Below are 19,605 nucleotides of genomic sequence, written 5' to 3' on the forward strand. Positions count from 1 at the left end.
GCAAAGCAAAAGGTCGCTGGGTTAGATTCCAGTCGTGGCACATGCCAGGGCCACGCGCATCTGACCCCAGCCAGGGTGCAACCAACTGACGCTTCTCTCCTTTCTCCTTCTCCCTCCCTCCGCCCCTCCCTAAACCTGAGCGAACAAAACGGAAACGGACTCGAAAGTGCAGGCTGACAGCTGGGGCGGGTGGGGCGGTGTTGGAGGGATCGACCGAAACCGAAACCGTGCAGAACTGACAGACACAGACAACAGTGTGGTGGCTGCGGGGAGGCAGGGATGTTGGAGGTGGAAGAGGGTACAGGGGATAAACGGTAATGGATAAAAATGCAATAAAATTAAAATTATTGTAAATAAAGAAATCCTTAAAATAATTTTACCTGGCTTGACAAATGGTCTCCAGAGACCAGGTCTTGAGTCCTCGCCCCTTCTGCTGGGAAGCCGATCATCGTCCGTCCGCCTTGAGATCCGGTCATCGTCCATGTTTCTCCAAGGAGCCCTGTCATCATCTGCATTGCGCCTCGGAATTCTATCGTCGTCGGCATTCCTCCAAGTTCCTCGATCTTCATCCAGCCCACGCCTGGGACCCCGGTCCTCATCCATGCCTCGCCTGGGACCCCGGTCCTCATCAGCATTACGCCAGGATGACCGCTCATCATCGGCACCGCCTCGCCGCAGTCCCCGGTCCTCATCCATCCCTCGTCTTGGTCCTCTGTCTTCGTCGGCTGTCCTCCAGCTTCCTCGGTCTTCATCCAGTCCTCGTCTATGGGGTCTGTCATCATCCGCATGGCGCCAGCTGCCCCTGTCTTCATCACCAATTCGTCTGAGAGGCCTGTCGTCATCACCAATTCGTCTCAGAGGCCTGTCCTCATCACCAATTCGTCTGAGAGGCCTGTCCTCATCGCCAATCCGTCTGAGAGGCCTGTCCTCATCGCCAACTCGTCTGACAGGCCTGTCGTCATCACCAATTCGTCTCAGAGGCCTGTCGTCATCGCCAACTCGTCTGAGAGGCCTGTCCTCATCGGCATTACGCCAAGAGGGCCGCTCATCGTCTGTCCCACGGCGAGAAAAGCGATCTTCGTCAGGACCACGCCTGGGGCCTCTGTCGTCGTCCACGCCACGCCTGGGAACCCGGTCGTCATCTGGTCTTTGGGAAGACTCTCTCTCCTCATCTTCCCCCAGCCGCCGCGGGCGGTCTTCGTCTCTCTTATGCGGCCTCTCCTCATCCCGCCCTTCTCCGCGTCTCCACTCCCTGCAGAGCAACACACCAAACATCTTTCAAGTTTCTTTAAAAAGCACATAGTCCTTTTGAGAATTTCACTTATTTTCAAAAATCACTTCAGTGTAAACTCATTAATCCTACTCCTAAAAATAGTATGTGCTCCTAATAAAAACAAACAAATACTAAATTCAAAATACCACAGCAACAAATAATAAAACAATAAGCAGACAACTGCTTTTTTAAAAAGGGTGTCTGAACTTTTCCAGGAGTCCCTCGGCAATTTCATTTTAAAGGATGGTTTGAAAAAATAGTCGTTATGAAACTGCTCATTCTTACTCTAACTTGAATACAGTTCCAAAACTCATTTCTCAAGATGATTGTAAGTCAGTAATTACAGCAGCGCTGAAGTAAACTACAAGAAACACTTCAGTAACAGACATGCACACAATTCTTCACAGCTCTGCTTCCCCCCCTCCTACAAAACAAACCAAACTAGAAAACCGCCACCCCGGCATCACCACAACCTACGACAGTGGGCACCACTTTCCCTGACCCCACTCACTTCTCCGGCAGGCCTCTCCTCCACTCGGAGTCCGCTTCAGGCCCCTTTCGCCACGTGCCTTCTGAGTCTCGGTCTCCCCAGCGCGAGTCCTACATAGAAGAAGACGACGCACCAAAATCGGCAACAATACAACTACTGGTATTATCATTCAAACACTTTTGTACTTATGTTAAGCAATTTCATGTCTTTAAATGTAAGTAAGTTTTAAAACTGTTTCTCTTTTAACCTGAAATGAGATGGGCAGGACAGTGAAACTGGTATTTTCATGTACTGTGTGGTTTTATAAATGGTAAAATGCCACTTAAAAGCAAGCTGGCAGCACCCCCCTGGAATCATTAAAATGCCTACAGATTTTCTCTGACCTGGCAATTCCCTTTTAAGATTATGTGAAAAAAGCTGAGTGTTCCAAAAGGTGCATCCTCACAGTGCCTACTAAACAGAGGTGGAGCGAGTGATACGTCTAGGAGGGGATGGTGAGATTAACAGCATTAACCTACTCAAAATACCACGCATGCTCAATACAAACTACGGAAAGGGCGTGGGAGATGCTCACCACCCTTAAGGGGGAAGCGTAAATGCAGTGCGACCTTCGCAAGGGGAGATGCACACTGTTTTAATCACAAACACCTCTGCCACAGCCTGACTGCTCCTACAAACACAACCTACGGCCATGATCAGGAAAGAACAATACAAAACAAGCTCTGGGGATGGGGTGGAAGGACTAAAATAAAAACCCAATTAAACCAAGAATAACTGCGATCCCTGGCAGGTGAATATGAGGATCTTAGTTTAAAATTTAAAAGGTGTCTTGGCAACAGAAACCTCCAAAAACTAGAATGGCCAAATAAGTCCGCTGCCGTCACAGCTATTGACCAGGGTGGTCTGGGGCGTTCTCCGAGACACCCCCAAGTGAGCGCTGTGGGAGAGAGCAGGGCCTCAACTGTCAGTGTCACTCACGGTCGCTCCAAGGGAAGGAGTGTCCACACGCACAAGACCAAGTTTCTCCTACCCTTCACACTCGCCTGCAAATTAAACTCAAAGGATTCAAACTATGAGGTTTTAGGACAAATATGAGAATCTCAAAAGACTTTTTTAGGTGGCCATGAGAGCCATTAAACAAACAAAAAGAATTCTAAAAATTTAACGTGGTCACCAAACGTTTAAATTCCCTTGACAGATCAAACAGCAGAACAGGCTCTGTTGATAAACATGTAAGTTAAACAGGAATCTCAGAAAACCAGTTACAAAAGGCCGAAGAGTTGAAAAAAGTGAAACGTCAAAAAAGATAAAGAACTTTGAAAGACCAGAATAGAGAAGAGGAGAAAAAACTTCCCCTGAGAAAAGGCACGTCCGCCCTCTCTGAGCTGAGTGAACTGCGTCCTGCGACCGGAAGGACACGTGAGCCACCAAGGGCCGCTCGCAGAGGCCACACGACTCAGTGCCCCAACACAAGCCCTCAGCAGCTCCCTTCACACCGAGGACGGAGAACATTCTACAGGCTTCCCAGACATAAAACAGCGCCTCCCAAGGCTGCCCACCCCCCACCCCCGCGTGCACGAGCACAGTGAGCTCGGGTCCCCAAGTCTCTGAGGGAGGAGGGTTCTAAACCAGCCCGAAGCGCCGCACCGCTGTTCAACTGTGAGAGAAAAACAAGACCTCGTTTGAGACACACACAAAGGCGTTCTGGAAAGACATCAAGAAGATAAAATACACAAGAAAATGTTAGCTGCAAAAGGGAAAAGGTGATACAGTGTAAATGTACTCAAAACTAAATCACGTTTGCCAGGATGACTGTAACGAATACTTAAATAAAGACAGAACATGTTTTAATGCCCTGGAGGCAAAAATACACAGCTGATTGCAATAAAACATGGATAAAAGTATGCTCAGAATTTTGTTTTGTTCTGAAGAGACAGAAGAGTTCCCAAAATCTATGGACTATTAAGTTTACATAGATTTTGGAAAACATTAATGGTCCTCACTAAAAGAGTAAAGAAAATAAAGTTCTGCAGTCTGGCTTGAAGAAAAGAAGGAATGGCAGGGACATGGAAGCAAACAAAAAGGTCCAAACCACATGTTAGAAATAAAACAAGTGTGACTGTTACCATGCTAAATTGAAGAGAAAACTCCAAATAAAAGAGAAGGTGAAGGGGGGGCAGGGGGCACAAGACAGAAACAAAAGGATGAACACAGATGTGCAAAAACTAGAAGAAACTAAGTCACGAACCCACCACTGTGGATAAGCTATCTCATCTTCTTCAGAGGGGGGACTTGCCCTAAACCAACGAGATGAAGCAAATTAAATCAAATCAAGTAACACGACTGCTGTGGCTTCGCGCGCACACACAGAACTTTCTGCCCAGCCAGAAGCACTCCTAAAACATGACCATGTTTTAAGACACAAAGGAAAAAATGTATTAAATTCTAAAAATTAGAAACCATGCAGGCCACAATCACCAACAAGAAAGTGAAAACTGAAATTAGCAATGGGAGTAACCAAACTGATGACCTAGCCAGGTATGTATAACACTGGAATCAAAAACCACGCAGGTAACCTACTAAGGGTTCCTCCAGTGAAGACGAGGGCTTGGCAAAGGCAGGGTACAAAACAAGGAGTGGAGAAAAGGCAGGCGAGAAATCCTCCAGCTGCTTAGCTCTTAACCTTAAAAACAAGCAATATTTTGTTTAAGAGGCAGCCTGGGCACATCCCGGGGAAAACAAAGAACATACAGGTAGACGCCCCAGACACGTGACAAAGCATAAAACTAGCTCAGTCTGGCTGAAGTACAGGTAACTAAGAAGAAAATGGTACAGATGAAGCTCATGAAGAAGAACAGTAAACATGAAAGGCCTTGCCTGCTAAGACACGTTCCAACCTTTTGTTCTATGTAATGAGTACCAAAGAAAGGTTTGAAACCCAAGAGCAGGTGTAATGACCAAATACGCACTACGAAAAATCAAGCAGGTCACAACATAGAGGGAGGTCTGAAGCTGGGGGAAGATTATGACCAGGGAAAATAATAGGAAGACCAGTAAATAATGCAGACAAAAGAAAACTGTGAATTAAGTCAGGAATACAGAAACAGAAAGGACACAGAGGGATTCGGACCTCTGTGATTTAAGTGGGTAACAATGCCACCAGTCAGGAGGGAATTAAAGAGACAAGATAGAAGGAGAGGAAATAGGTCAGTTCTGGGCATGCGTGCAAATTAAACATAACAAATAGAGCAGTGTTTGAACTGCTTAGCAATCTTGTTAAAAGGCAGGTTCTGATTCAGAAGGTTTGGTGCTGGGCCTTGAGACTCTGCATTTCTAACAAGCTCCCAGGGGATGCTGAATATTGATGGTCTATCAGACCCAACTTTGAGTGCCAAGAAATCAGAGAACTCACCTCACCCTCTTAATTCACAGCAACTCCTTCCAAGGAAGACAGAACAATCCCCCTGCGATAGCACTAATGAGTTATCTTTTGTCAACTATTTAGTCTCATGAGACTCAATAACCCAAAGCCTATGAAAATCTTAGCCTCACTAATGCATAATTTTCTCTCCTTAAGAACCCTCTGTCCGTGGGAAGACGAAGCCATACCAGAGACGTAAATGTAACCGGTGTAAAACACTAAGCCCAGACATCAACACAGGCGCCGACATACACACATGCATACGTCGTGCAAGAAGAGGCGCGCCGAGAAGCACACGCCGCCCCGGGGAAAACCACGTGTAAACACTCACCTTCCTGGAAAGGGGGTCATCACCAAGTCTTCTCTCTTCCTCTCTGCGGCGCTCCCTTTCTTCAATTTCCAACTCCCTCTGGCGTTTTTTCCTTTCTACTTCTTCTAACTTCTTGACCCGCTCCTGGTATTCTCGAAGTTCTTCCTCACGCTTGGCCCGTTCAGCACGTTCTCTCTCTTCCCGCTCTGTGTGAGGGGCCAGGTTAGAAAGCGTGCCTCCTACCCGCACCTCGCCCGTAGTGCTAGGTCTACTCTTCTGGTATTGAACATGCAGCGTAATACAGGAATAAATGCTTTTCAAGAATACAAAAATAGCTTACAATCAGCTAAAGGACAGATGTTTGAGAAAGATCTTGAGATGTTTATGCCACTCATCATTAAGTTTTGTAATGACTTAAGAAAATACTAGGAATCCCCTCCAACTCCTAAGCATATGCAATACCGGAAAAAGAATTATTTGTCAGACTTTGTCTGGCAAGTAATCCTAAATAAATGTTAATACTACTTACAAGAGGGGACCCCAAAAACTCGGAATTTATTTATAAAAAATTGTGTACTCTTACATGTTTAAACTTCAATCACCTCCCAAGTACTCTCCATTTGATGCAGTACACCTATCGAGACTTTTTTGCACTGCTCAAATCAGTTGTTGATCTCATTGATTTTGACACTTTTTAGTGCTTCCGTCATTTTTTGTTTCACCTGTTCCACACTGGCAAAACATTTCCTATTGAGGACTTTTTCATCCAGGGAAATCAGGGTGAGATCAGGTGAACAGGGAGGGCAGGGCGCAGGGGTCATGCCATTTTTGGTCAAATACTGCTGAAGACTCAGGGCAGTGTGGGCGGGTGCACATGTAAGTCACCCATCATGAAATGGGCAAATGGCTCAGTCTTCAAAAAAACAAAAAATCACTGAAACCAAATACAGCCTCTCACAACAATGCCAGCTGGTCCACCGATACAGGTGGGTTCCTAGAACTCATCTAGCGGGGGAAGCCTGTCCCACAAGGAGCCCGCCCTCCAGAAGGTAAGTCCGAGGTTTTTTTGGGTCTTCCCTCGAAGATACAATGACAAAAATTTAAAAAGCTGTATTAATTTTTAAAGGAACAGCAAAAATGTGAAATTCAGTTAGTAGGTTAAGACCTAATATCCTTAAACACAACAAATTAGAGACAACTAGGTTAAGATCTCAGAACCTGAGAACTAGTTAGGTATAGTTAATAAGCCAATGATCCTGACTCCTCAATTCCTTCATTTTCTAAATCCAACTGCTATAACCTGACCTCATGCCAACCTTGTGTATACCTCCAACACTGGTCCAGTTACCTTTGCGCATCTGCTCCTCTGCCCTCCGCTGCTCCTCCTCCTCCTTCTCTCTGTAGTAGGTTATTCTGCGTTCTTCCTTACGCTGCCTCTTCCGTTCTTCCAAGCGATTATGCCTTTCTTCTGCTAGTCGTTCTTCAAACTGTTTAAGTTTTTCCTGTAATTGGTTACCCAAATTTTTTTTAAATATCACATTTTTTTGAAGAGCTAGTAATAGCAATTAAAAGTTTAAACTTTACAAAAGCATTGCAGATCCCTTGGAGCCATAAAAAGCAACCTTCAAGTATAAAAACCAGAATTTCCAAATGACTGAAGTTTGTCTCAACTGTAAGATTTCCAAAAATTTAAATTGTTGACAATATTGAGTTTGTCACCCGTACAAACTAAACTGAATGATTAAATTAGAACATTAAGAGCAGAACACTTAGTTTCTTTCTGAATTAACCAGTACACAAAAGCTTGTATCAACAACCAATTTCATGCAGTCCACCCTTCACCTTCAGAAAAATAGTAACGGGTGACTGCTTAGCCTGGAAAATATTTAAGAAATTTTCCATTAAAACATTATTTGAATGATAACACTGTATTTGTTAGATCAATACAGAATGTGCCACTGTGTTTAAAAAAGAACCCTTAAGGCGAAACGAAAGCTCCTGTGCAAACACTGCCCTGGAGCCCCAAGCACACCTCATAAACAGACTGCCGTGCTGCCTTGAGTCGAGTCACAAACGAATCTCTGTCCTCAAGCATCCGTGACAATCGATTCTTATGTTCCAGAGCCTTTTCTCGTTCTAGCTGCATAGTTGTAATCTGCAAATACACAATACAAAGTTAAATTCCCAAAGCTTTCATGATCTGAGTACTGATTCACCCCACATTCTGACATATCCTTGCAGAGTACAATCAGCTCTTGTGCCCCGTCCACCCTGCCAAAAAAATTGGAAGGGTGAATTCCTTGTGCCAAGAGGTCCCCAGGAATGCGATCAGGGAGATAGATGGGTAAGGAGTTCCAGGGCATCTGTAAATCAGTTTTTATTTTAGGCCCACAGTACCACCAATTTTTATAAAGGAAAAACTGTAATATACATGTTAAAACAAACAGTAAATACAAATAATAAATATCAAAAAATGATAATAAACACTATGGTTTAATTATTAAAGGTATTTCTTCCTTAAAAACAACTGTAGCCCTGGCTGGTGTGTTCAGTGGGTTGAGAGCCAGCCTGTAAACCAAAGGGTCGCCAGTTCGATTCTCAGTCAGGGCACATGCCCAGGTTGTGGGCCAGATCCCCAGTAGGGGGCGAGCAAGAGGCAACCACACACTGATGTTCCCCTCTCTTCCTCCCTTTCCCTCTGTATAAATAAATAATTAACCAACCCACACACAAAAAGAAATAAAATTGGAGGTTCAGCTTTTTCTATTTGTGCCCCAAGTAAAAAAGGTAAGCCTTTAGGGTAGAGATTGCAACAAATCATCTTAAATATTTTACTTGGTCTGCAGCATTTTTCCTAATTTTAAAGAGAATTATCACTGAAATTCCAACTTCTTAAAAACCAGGAAGCAAGAACTGGCAACACTAGGCCCAAAATGACAAGCCGGTGGAACCAAGAGGAGGGCTGCCTTCCCCACACCTCGGGCCCCACAAACACACACCGTCTCCTGCCTGTGGTCACCTCACTCTTCTCAACCAGAATGAGCTCACGTCTTTGTACTACCACTTCGGCCACTACAAGCATTTTCAAACCTTATTTTTGCATCCTTAGGTAAACAGAGACTAACAAAGGTAAAGATGGAGCGGTCATATATTGTATGATGCCCTTACATAAATACTCAAAATAGGCAGATCTGAAGGCAAAAAAGAGGCTGCCTACAGCCAGGTGCCGGAACCGACATGAGAAGTAACTGATGATGCGCACCAAGCTGCTTCTGAGCTGCGCCGAAATTAGACAGCTGCGCAGTCCTGGAAACACACTGAAAACCACCCACTGCCCACTTTCGACAGGTGAGTGACAGGACACGTGAGTTACCGTATTTTGCTGTGTACAACGTGCACCCACGTGTTTGGTCCAAACTTTCAGGAAAAAAATCTTTCATTTTAATTTTTTAACTCAATTACTAATTTATTTATTTGATACTTGTCTTTTGTATTGTGAAGAAATTTCAGCATTTATTTTTGAACACAGATACCGTTATTGTTCTCTAGAGTTACACTTTTAGCACATAAGCATAAACAAAAGAATTAAAATATTTACAGACACGGACTTAGCACTACCCATGTCTAGTGCACATCCTTATTTTCCCCTCAAAAATTGGGGCAAAAATATGTGTGTTATACACGGCAAAAGTACAGTATATCCCCATAAAGCTGTTTTAAACAGTACCCTTTCCAGCTGTCCTTTGTTATTTTAGAAGTTTCGTTTTTTAATCTCACTGTAAAAATTTCTGCCCACCAATCTGTTCGTATGCAATCATTAAAGCACCATATCTGGCAAAGAATACAAAATAAATCAATGGTCCCACTGCTGGCAAAGGATTTAATTATAGCTTACAGTCTAAAAATGTTTCAATTAAATTGAAATCTTACTCTTTCTTCTTCTTGTTGTTCCCACAGATCCATGTCTTTAATTCTCTGTTCTTCGTAAGCACTTTTAATTAAAGGGATTTCTTCCAAACGTTTAGCTCTTTCAAAATAGTCAATCTGAATAACATGAAAACAGATGGGGTTTTTTTAAAAAATCTCTTAATTTGACATGTTAAAAGTTTACCAGTCTTTTCATTTACCTTTTTTTCTTGATTTTTCAGGCGTTCCTGAAGTTCTTTCTTTTCTTTCTCCAGTTGTTCAACCTGTTTAGCCATGATGAAATCTGGATCCAACTCTTCAAGGTCCTGAAAAGTAATACAAATGCACACCCATTAATAAGACTATAGCCCTGGAATGTGTGGCTCAGCAGCTTGAGCACTGGCCTGCAAATCGAAAGGTCGCTGGTTTCATTCCCAGTCAGGGCACATGCCCGGGTTGTGGGCCAGGTCCCCTGTTGGGGGAATGCGAGAAGCAACCATTTCTCTCTCACACATTGATGTTTCTCTCCCTTTCCCTCTAAAGATAAATAAATAAAATCTTTAAATAAATAAGAATATAAAAGAAATGCAATGGAGCACTGCTTCTACAATCAAATCCTAAATTACTTTTTACATAATGGATAAATGTTTGCAAGGGGTAAATCTGGGCAACGTAAAAATGTTTTGCAATAACATATTTCCACTTTATTATAAAGAGAAAATAATATCTATTTCTCACTCTTCCAATATGCTGAAAAATTGCAGAGCCATTAAAAACAAAGGCTTACTTCACCGATAGTAGTCAATAAATCTTATGTACCAAAATGAGTAAAACAACCAAATAACCCAAAATATACCAATAAATGGTAATGGGCCATGCTTCTAAGAGAGCTGAATAAAACTGAGTTTAATGAGTGGCGTACTACGTACTTCAATATCGATATCTTTGAATGCTTTGGCACCCAGTTCTGTTTTCTTGATCTGTTCCAGCCGCTCACGAACAGTTTTCTTTTTGATCTGCTCATGTTCCTGTAAAATACGCTCCTTCTCTCTCTCCTTTGCCTCCTGCCGCAGCCGCTCTTCTTCAGCCTTCCGTACTTTCTGCAGTTCAGCTTCCCTCTGCTCCAGTTCTTCTTTCTCACGCTGAATATTCAGACTCTCAAGCCGCTCTTTCCTTTCCTCAATTGTCTGACGGCGAGCCAGGATACGCTGATGCTCTTTTCGTGAATTTTTAAGGTATGCTGTAACAGCCAGCTGATGCTGCTCTTCTTTCTCTTGCTTCAGAAACAAACATTATTAAAAAGATTAAGTCAGCTACCATGGTATTAGGCACCAAAAATTACTAAATAACCCAATGCATTATCCTTATGCATCTGCATTTAACAAGATGATTATTCGAGCCGCTAGCTCTCAGTCTCAAAGGCCACAACACCCCTCCCACAGCAGTAACACAGCTGAAACACCTCTGTTCACTACATAGTCAACTTTTCGCTGCACCCAATCTACTTTGAAATGCTCTAGCCAAGAAGGAACATTAAAGAATGCACAGACAAGGAAAGAACAGCTCAGGCATGAAGGAGAAGCCCAACGACAGACAGCACTCCCTACTGGGGGATCATCCCTATGTGGCCTATTCCAACACTCATTATTGTGTGGACTGTGTTATTTTACCCACAGAAGGCAGCTCACTGACATGTGTATCTGACAAAGAAATGTGAAAAAAATATGGATACTACCAAATACAAGTGAATAGGTAATATAAGTCCCTTCTCTTAGACACCATCTCAAACCTTTTCGTGAAAGATGCAGCACAAGGGCCCCTCAAAATTTCTGTAGTTCTTTTCTCCCCAAGATGCGTACCAGTATATGAGCTGGTTTAATGACTTCCAGTGCTTTTGCAAGTACTGAAGACATGGCCGTCAGCTGATTTCTTATTTGCTCCGAAGGCATGCTTTGCAAGTAAGGACCAAGTGGAGCATCTTCTCTAGTAGCATAATTCAAATCAGATCCAAAACTGAGGGTCCGAGAAGTGTGGTCAATACGAACCTTTGAAAATTAATATTATCAGTAGTTAAATCCATACACACATAAAGTCATTCTTCGAATGAATGACTTTTGATTAAAAATTTCAACTGAATGAGAAACAAATTAACAAAAGGATGCGAATAAAAAACCTGGAGATTTACTCAGTCAAGCTTTAAGAAGGTGCTGAAGTACCAAAAGCTGAAACACAAAAGATGTGTTTTCAGCCCTCAAAGCCCAGCCTCCCCCTCAGACCCCCTCACAACACATACCTGCAGGTCGCAGTGCCTGGCTGCATCTACTATGGCCCGTTCCAGTTGGAAAGCATCAACAAAAGGAACCAGAGAAGTCAAACGAGAAAACTCAATGCTCTGATAAATTTGTGCCACCTGCATAAAAAACACAAGGTTACCAATAATAGCTATCATTTATTCAGCATTTTTTACGTGCGGTCTCATACATGGGAAGCAGAAACTATGCCCATTATCCAGAGAACAGAAGCTGGAGTTAGGTTTGGAGTATCTACGTTAACAGTACATTGCTGGCATCGGCATTCCAATGCAAGACTCTCCACATCTAATCCTATGCTTCAAGCCATCATATTATACTATTTTTGAAAAGCACCATTTTATAATTTCATTAAGCAAAACAAAAAACCCCTGATTACATGTTTGCGGATAAAGACCTGCTACCTGATTCACCTGAACAATTTTCTAGAACGATTTGTCTGAAGGAGACTGGCAGCATTACTACATAGTTAGTCATACTGCTAATTAACCTTCAACTACTTGTATAGCACATAAGAAATAACACTGCTCACACGTACAAGAGAGCAGGCCAATGAAATGTGCACAAATACTGAAGAGAATACATAATAAAAGCCCCTCCCCCAAATGAAACAAATGGAAACAAAACGGAAAACAGGAATTTTAAACCATATTACAAATCAAAATAGTCAAACTTAAGTAATAAGTTGGACTAAAATACATTAAAAGACTGGTAATACCTACTGTTTGCCAGAGAAAAGGCTTGAGTTTGCAACTGGTGGAAGGGTCCCTTAACAGAACCTTTTCAGGAGCTATTAAAGCTTCAAACGCATAAAAACTCTATGACTGATTCTACTACTTATGCTACAGAAAGTCACAGAAGTAAGAAATATGCTCACTGCAACACTTTCTAATAGCAAGAAGCCCAGAAATACAGATTTGCATCAATAGTCTGAATAAATAAGTTATTTTATTTGCCATTGCCTATGGTGCCCTTAGGCAATGAAAAGCCATTACCAACAAGGAAAAAATGTGCAAAGAATGTTCAAAAAAGAAGACAAAAATAAAAGTTATAAATTATACAAAAGTCTTTTTTTCCCAAATCAAATATCAGTAAGACTAATTTTGGATGGGGAGCAGAAAGTGGGGAGTCTTTCACTTTCTAGGCCATTCCTAAATTTTTCAGTTTCACAATCAAAACAATCAAGGGAAGAAATCCCAGTCCTTACATAAAACACCCAGTTCTCATTGTTACCTGCTGCAGAAGACGGAGTATGGTGTTGTTCTGCAGCTGTGGGACGTACTGTTGCAGTTCCGGTTCCTTTTCAGGTTGGTCCTTAACCCAATTTAGAACCTATAAAGACACATTAAATTGAGAAAGGCTTATACTTACTATGTGACAGACACTAAAACATCCACAAAACTTCTTCAATTTTCTTAACATACACAAACATCACACAACACAAAGAAATGCAGAACGTATTACGAAACCTGCGGGTCTCGTCTGAAGGTGACTGGCAGCAACGGCTAAGCTAAGTCGTGCAGCTCACTCACCCCGGCAGGCTCGTTTCACACGCCAGAAACACCTTTGCTCTTATCACAAAGAAAACGGACAATGACATGTGCACTGAAGCCCTGGCCAGTTGGCTCAGTTGGCTGGGGTGTTGTCCCGCAAGGGGTTCGGTCCTCCAGGGGCATTCAAGAGGCTACTGACCAATGTTTCCCTCCCTCCCTCCATCTCTCCCTCTCTCTCTCTAAAAAACCAATAAGCATGCCCTCAGGTGAAAAGAGAGAAAGAGAGCAAGAAAGAGAGGGAGGGAAAGAAACAAGGAAACCAAGACAGAAATGCGCGCTGAATTCAATCACACAGGACGATACACTACTTCACCCTTAATAATAGAAATACAAACTAAAACAGCAAGAGGGCAGGCTACACAGTGACCTAACACAAAACTGAATACGAAGGCTTACCTTTGTGACTCTCTCACAGAGTTTTAGTGGGTTAAATTCTACTTCCAGCCAATTGTAAAGGTCTTTCACCTCCGGGACAACATATTGTAACACATTGAATCTGACCTACATTAAACAAAACAAAAGGTTTTAATTGCTGGGGGAGGAAGGTTTAAGGGGATTAAATGTAATAGGAAAAAAACACAATAAAGATTAAATTAAAAAATAGGTTGATTTGCTAAAGGAAATTTTCAAACTGGGATTCTGAACAGATGATAAATTTAAGAAAACAGAACTGGGAATCTGAAAAATGAAAGATTATCTAGCCTCAATCTTTACATTTACTAACGAGAAATCCAGGACAACTGCTGAGTCTCTTGCCCCAAATTATGTAACTATCTACAGTGAAAAGCCCCGCAAGAACTTAAAAAGGAAATAAAAACTCTTAACACTACCAATAAGATATTAACTCATGTGGCCAAAATAATCTAACTTGTTATCAATAACAAGTAAAATACCAGAGTTTATGAATAACTAAACCTCACAAAAATTATTGCAGCACCACTATTTATAGTATTAGTTACCAGAAACAAACAAACTTCAAGTTTTCAACTGTGTGCCATTCTGAGTAACGCAATGGCATCTCACGCTGCCCTGCTCCATCCCTCACACCCCTTGTCCCACGTATCTACGCTGCATGGCCGGCACAGGTTGTCTGATCGGCTGTGTCCCAGTGCTTGTGTCCCAGTCACCCTGATTTTACTTAATGCTCAGAGTGAGACTAGCGACGCTGACAATCTGGAGATGCCACAGCTGTAAACTGCTTTCCTTTAAGTGAAAAGGTAAGTACATTAAAATACTTTGAGAGATCACATTCACATAATAGGACATAATGGTTCTTTCCTATTCTCAGTTGCTGTTGTTAACCTCTTACTGTGGCTAACTTACACATTAAACTGCACCATAAGCATACGCCTACAGGAAAAACACAGCATGTACAGGGTTCAGTACTCTGCGTGGTTTCACACGTGCATTGGGGTCTTGGAATGTACCCCCCACGGACATGGGGGAGTTTATTGTAGTTCTCACCTAAAACGACCAATTCTGCCGAGAAAGGCAGGCCTTTCCTGAAGCACCTGTCCCTGTTTTTTTCGTGTGAAGCAACTTGCTGGAGGCACACCACAATCACTACTAAGTCACACTAAGTCACACTAAGGTAAATCAGAATCCCTAAAATCTAAACTCCCCAGGAATACAAATTCCATTTACATATCACTAGCCTGGCATATAACAGACATTCACATGACAAAGTTTTGCTGAATGAAAAGATTCCATCAGTGTAAAACACAGTAAACATACAAAGTGTAGGCTCCATGTTCTGAAATTGATTTAGTATATGTAGTAGGTGAAACCTAGAAATCTGCACTTTAGCCTCATCCTAGTCCCCAATTCTGTACATCTGATTAGTTTTCCTATAACCCCCTGAAAGAAGCCGTGAACCTTCCTGCCCATCATTCTTCTCTTACCGAGTGGCATGGTCCATACTATTCCTCAGAGCAAGCCCATGTTTCATCTCCTACATCAGGTTTAAATCCAGCTCAGCCACTGGAGACAAATCACCTCAAATGAACACAGTGCTGACCTACAACACCAGTTCTTAAAATCTGCCCATGCATCAGAACCCGCAGCATCTCATCAGGAACCATAAAACCTGACCCAAGTTTTGTTCGAAGCTCTAAGAACGTCACACATGTACCAACCATGTCGTTAATAAGGCCGATTCTCGTGGGTGGCGCTTGAAGACCCAGCAGTGTCGCGAGGCGCCGCTGTTTCTCAACTATGATGCCATCCATGTCCAGAAGCCGGGCGATGTCAGTACGTTCGGGGGTAATAGGGATGGAAAGAGTGGCCAAAAGCACTCTCGTGGACATTCTGAGAACAAAATTACAAACCTATTAAACCTGTGAATGTTACTTAAAAGGCAGAAAGAGATTACTCTTTGATCATCTGGTACAATGCGCCAGTGACAGAATATGTATACCACCATGTGAACTGTATTTATAAATGTTATTTTCATCAAAGCATACAGCTAATTAAGAAATGGACCATGCTAAAATGAATACCTGGAGAATCAGAACTTCAGCCGGCCACTTACTACTGTCAATGGTCTCTAGCTACAGAAAAAGACTAGGTTAAAAGGCAAGAGAAACACATTTGCACACCTCATAGTTACTTACAAAAACAAGGCAGCTTTAAACTTTAAGGGAAAAAATGACAGTAGGAAAGGGGAAAAACACATATAAGGACCATAAGTGAACACAATTAAGAGGGGGAAACAAAAGCTACATTTTAGCTCCCTTAAAAACACAAGGGGAAAGGAAAGGTGAACTCTGCTGGACACCAAGGGCCACGAGTCTGCAGCCCCCGCGACGGGCTGGCATCCCAGCTCTCCCACCTTCACGACTGGGTCTCAGGCAACAGGCCAGATTCGGCAAAGATACAACAGGAAGCTAAATATTATAGTACTCTCTAAAGAGAGGTTACAGAAGCACCTTAAAGGAAACCAAGTTTTTTCTTACCTCAAACAGACCTGGATCACATAAGGGACAGCAAATTACACAGTGAACACTGTCCTCAAGAGTTTCGAAAATACACTAGAAAAATTCATTTAAGTTGGTTCTATTACTGCTGTAAAGCTGAGAAAAACACAATTCTACTAGAGGCCAAAATATCATAGTCTACCAGTAAGAGAAAAAGAATGGTATGTGAATCACCTAAGTCCAAGTGAAAGCTATTTTTTAAAAGAGGAAAAGGACGGCAAGAAAACTACATACCATATTAAAAATAAATTGGTCTTTAAAATGCTAGCTTATAGACCCTTTTAAATAGTCATTTTTATATGTACCCTAAATATTTTACTTAAAGATATTATTTTTTAAAGATTTTTTTAAGGTTAGTATTTTTTTAAAGATTTTATTTATTTATTTATAGAGAGGGAAGGGAGGGAGAAAGAGAGAGAGAAACATCAATGTGCGGTTGCCGGGGGCCCTGGCCTGCAACCCAGGCATGTGCCCTGACTAGGAATCGAACCTGCGACACTTTGGCTCGCAGCCCACGCTCAATCCACTAAGCTATGCCAGCCAGGGCCGATAGTTAATATTTTTTTATAATCAGGACAAAAAGTGACTTTATGGTAAGTATTTATTTTTAAGTGTCTAATTTGTTCTAAGAATAGATTCTAAATACCTATATGGTGATAGAAAGCTTATACCTTAACACTATCTTTTTTTATATTTAATATTCCTAATCAAACTTTCTCAATTGTGCCTTTGGTAGAGTTGGTTATTGGACAAGATAGCTACTGACGACCAAGAATACCATCCAAGAAGCATGTCTGGAGACCTTTTTGGTCATCACAAACTGGAAGGACTGCTAAGGAATCCGGTGGGTAGAAATGAGGGATGCTGCTTCCTAAATGCACAGTCCCTCACCACAAAGAATTATCCAGATCCAAATGTCAACAGTGCAGAGGCTGAGAAGCCCCATCCACAGCATACTACCATGGCATTCAGCAGTAGACAGCTGCTTCATAATCTCAATTCTCTAACATTCTTACCTCTGCATCTCATCTTGGGTAAGATTCTTTCTCATCTCTCTAGACAGATGGTAAAGGCGATGGAGTGTAGATGCATGAAACAGAGCATTTCCAGACTTCCAGAACACAGTTGAGACTTTATTATAGTAATTTGCCATCAACTGAGGTTTAGGCGGCTTTTTGGATAAGGAGAACAGTCCGTGAATGTCTTCCACAGCTTTGAATGCTTCCTAAAATTAGTAGTATAAATTACTCATTGCATTCTAAACACACACACAAAAACCCATCTAATTCAAACCTCTTTATAAAACCTAAAGCACAAAACACTTAATAAAAGTGGCAAATAAAATGCTTTCAAGTGTGGTTCTTTTTATTCACCTATAATTTAGTATCTGATATATTTCTGAAAACTGTCATTATTGCAAAAATACTAAATCCTTAAACCCCTTAAAGTTGACAGCAGACTTTTTAAGAAAAATGTGTATAATCACATACCACTTGGGCGAATACATAAAAAAAAATCTGGAAGGACACAAACACAATATAGAGGTTATTTTCAAGTTTTAAGATCATGAATGAATATTGTCCTCTTTTTACTTATCCATATTTTCTATAATGAACATGCTTACTTTTATTTCAGGCAGGTGTTTTAAGGGTACCCCTATAGAAAAGGAAGGTTTCATAAGGAGAGAGTGGGAAATCAAGTCACATTTTCACTTGGCTGAAAAACTTTTGATAAGATTTTTAGTTTCTTCCTCTATGATTTCAATTAGACTTGGGGGGATCAAATATATAAAAGGTTCACCTTATGACTACAAAATCATGTGAAAATGTCTTTGTGGAACTCTTAAGATTAGGAAGGCCAAACAGAGGACTACTCCCGGCACTGGTGAGACCTCCAATGTAGGATTCCCCACTGTGTATTCCAACTAAGCCAAAGCAACGCTAAGACATGTAGGAGACAACCTGGTGCAGCACAGCTCTATTTGCAGTGAACGACAAGTTTGTTTTTTAATTTCCAGCCTGTCACCACCAATACTCTTATGCAATACAATAACATTACTACAAAAATAAAGTGGAAAGACAAGCTGTTTTTTTAATCAAAGTAAACAGATATGAAATTACTGCTTAAAAAAAAAAAAACTGTGTAAATGTGTCTTCTCTAGACTTATTTCATCACAAACCAGTAAAACGTTCACAGATTGGCACAGGCATTGAACTACACACTGAGCCACACTGAGAATGAGCTGCTTTACATGGAAAGAAACTGGGTCCAACAGAGATGACATGATTTGGCCCAGACTTGAATTAGAAACTAGAACCAAAATATTCTGAGTGTCCCTGTCCAGAGCTCCCCCTACTTCATTAGATAATCTTAAATTCCTGACCCATCTACTGAAATTAACTAGTAGATATCAAGATAAAAATACTCAGGAAGAGGATAAAAGTAATATGGGCTATTATTGCTTGAAGAAAAGCTAGTGTTTCACACCGTACCTGCCACAGTTCCATGCTGATAGCACTGTCCAACTGAACGAGCCTGGTTTCCAAGTGCATTGACTGGCTCTCTGGATTGTTAAGATTGATTGCTGTACTTTGGTTGTGGTGGCGCTGAATCTGAGACAAGTGCATTCTCAAATTGTCGCACAGCTTACGGAATTCGGCCTTACGGGTATATTGGAGGCAGAATTTGAAAGCTATAAACATAAATGTAAGACATGTTAGGTACTTTCCATCATCAACTTAAGTACTAGGAGAGGTTTTATTTCGTGTATTAAGGTCAGTTCTTTTAACAAGACTTACCAAAAACTCACTGCGTGCGCCCTGACCCCCTTTCAGACAGTCATCAGTCCTGTCCTAGGACTAAAATACGGTTCTGAGTTTTCGAATGGGAAATTATTCAAATTTAGGGCTAGCAGGGACTCACCTTTCTAACACTTACCATTTCAAAAAAAATGAAATAAAATAAAATTCTAGCCTGACATACAGATGACCCTTAAACACAGGTTTGAACTGTGCAGGTTCACCTATATGCAGATAGATTTTTTCAGTAAGTACTGCAAATTTATTTTCTCTTCCTTATAATTTTCTTAATATTTTCTCTTCTCTGGCTTACTTTAGCTTAAGAATAGAGGATATACTTACTACATACAAAATGTGTTCACTGCATGTTACTGGTAAGATTTCTAGTCCAAGTAGGCTGTTAGTAGTTAGGTTTTTGAGGAGTCAAAAGTTCTATGCAGATTTTCAGCTGCATGGGGGGCCTAGTGTCCCTAACCCGTGTTGTTCAAGGGTCAAATGTACAATCAACTCTTTTATCTAACTTACAAAGACAGCAAGCTTTTGCACTAATAAAAATGCGCAAATGGGGGG

At 41.6% G+C, this 19,605-nt stretch overlaps 1 protein-coding gene and 1 non-coding gene across 4 annotated transcripts in view; both read right to left on the reverse strand.

Moving 5' to 3' along the window:
- Positions 1–19,605, reverse strand: part of EIF3A (eukaryotic translation initiation factor 3 subunit A) — a 37,078-nt gene that overhangs the window by 7,890 nt on the left and 9,583 nt on the right. Inside the window, exons 5-20 of one of the 3 annotated variants that reach the window (XM_036027377.1) lie at positions 18,730–18,929; positions 17,254–17,462; positions 15,398–15,569; positions 13,659–13,763; positions 12,943–13,041; positions 11,694–11,810; positions 11,260–11,445; positions 10,330–10,677; positions 9,622–9,726; positions 9,425–9,538; positions 7,527–7,649; positions 6,843–6,996; positions 5,516–5,700; positions 1,785–1,873; positions 893–1,252; positions 381–832 (exon numbers count right to left, since the gene is read on the reverse strand). In XM_036027377.1, coding sequence (XP_035883270.1) covers positions 381–832; positions 893–1,252; positions 1,785–1,873; positions 5,516–5,700; positions 6,843–6,996; positions 7,527–7,649; positions 9,425–9,538; positions 9,622–9,726; positions 10,330–10,677; positions 11,260–11,445; positions 11,694–11,810; positions 12,943–13,041; positions 13,659–13,763; positions 15,398–15,569; positions 17,254–17,462; positions 18,730–18,929 — 3,018 coding nt within the window. Of the gene's footprint in view, positions 1–380; positions 1,253–1,784; positions 1,874–5,515; positions 5,701–6,842; positions 6,997–7,526; positions 7,650–9,424; positions 9,539–9,621; positions 9,727–10,329; positions 10,678–11,259; positions 11,446–11,693; positions 11,811–12,942; positions 13,042–13,658; positions 13,764–15,397; positions 15,570–17,253; positions 17,463–18,729; positions 18,930–19,605 lie in introns of all 3 variants that reach the window. The other 2 variants (XM_036027376.1, XM_028511494.2) reach the window with 2 other exon arrangements.
- Positions 12,143–12,274, reverse strand: LOC114498314. Its single transcript, XR_003684744.1, has one exon. It is a non-coding gene; the product is annotated as a small nucleolar RNA SNORA19 (small nucleolar RNA).

Source organism: Phyllostomus discolor, chromosome 5, assembly GCF_004126475.2.
Source record: "Phyllostomus discolor isolate MPI-MPIP mPhyDis1 chromosome 5, mPhyDis1.pri.v3, whole genome shotgun sequence".
NCBI classification, from domain to species: domain Eukaryota; kingdom Metazoa; phylum Chordata; class Mammalia; order Chiroptera; family Phyllostomidae; genus Phyllostomus; species Phyllostomus discolor.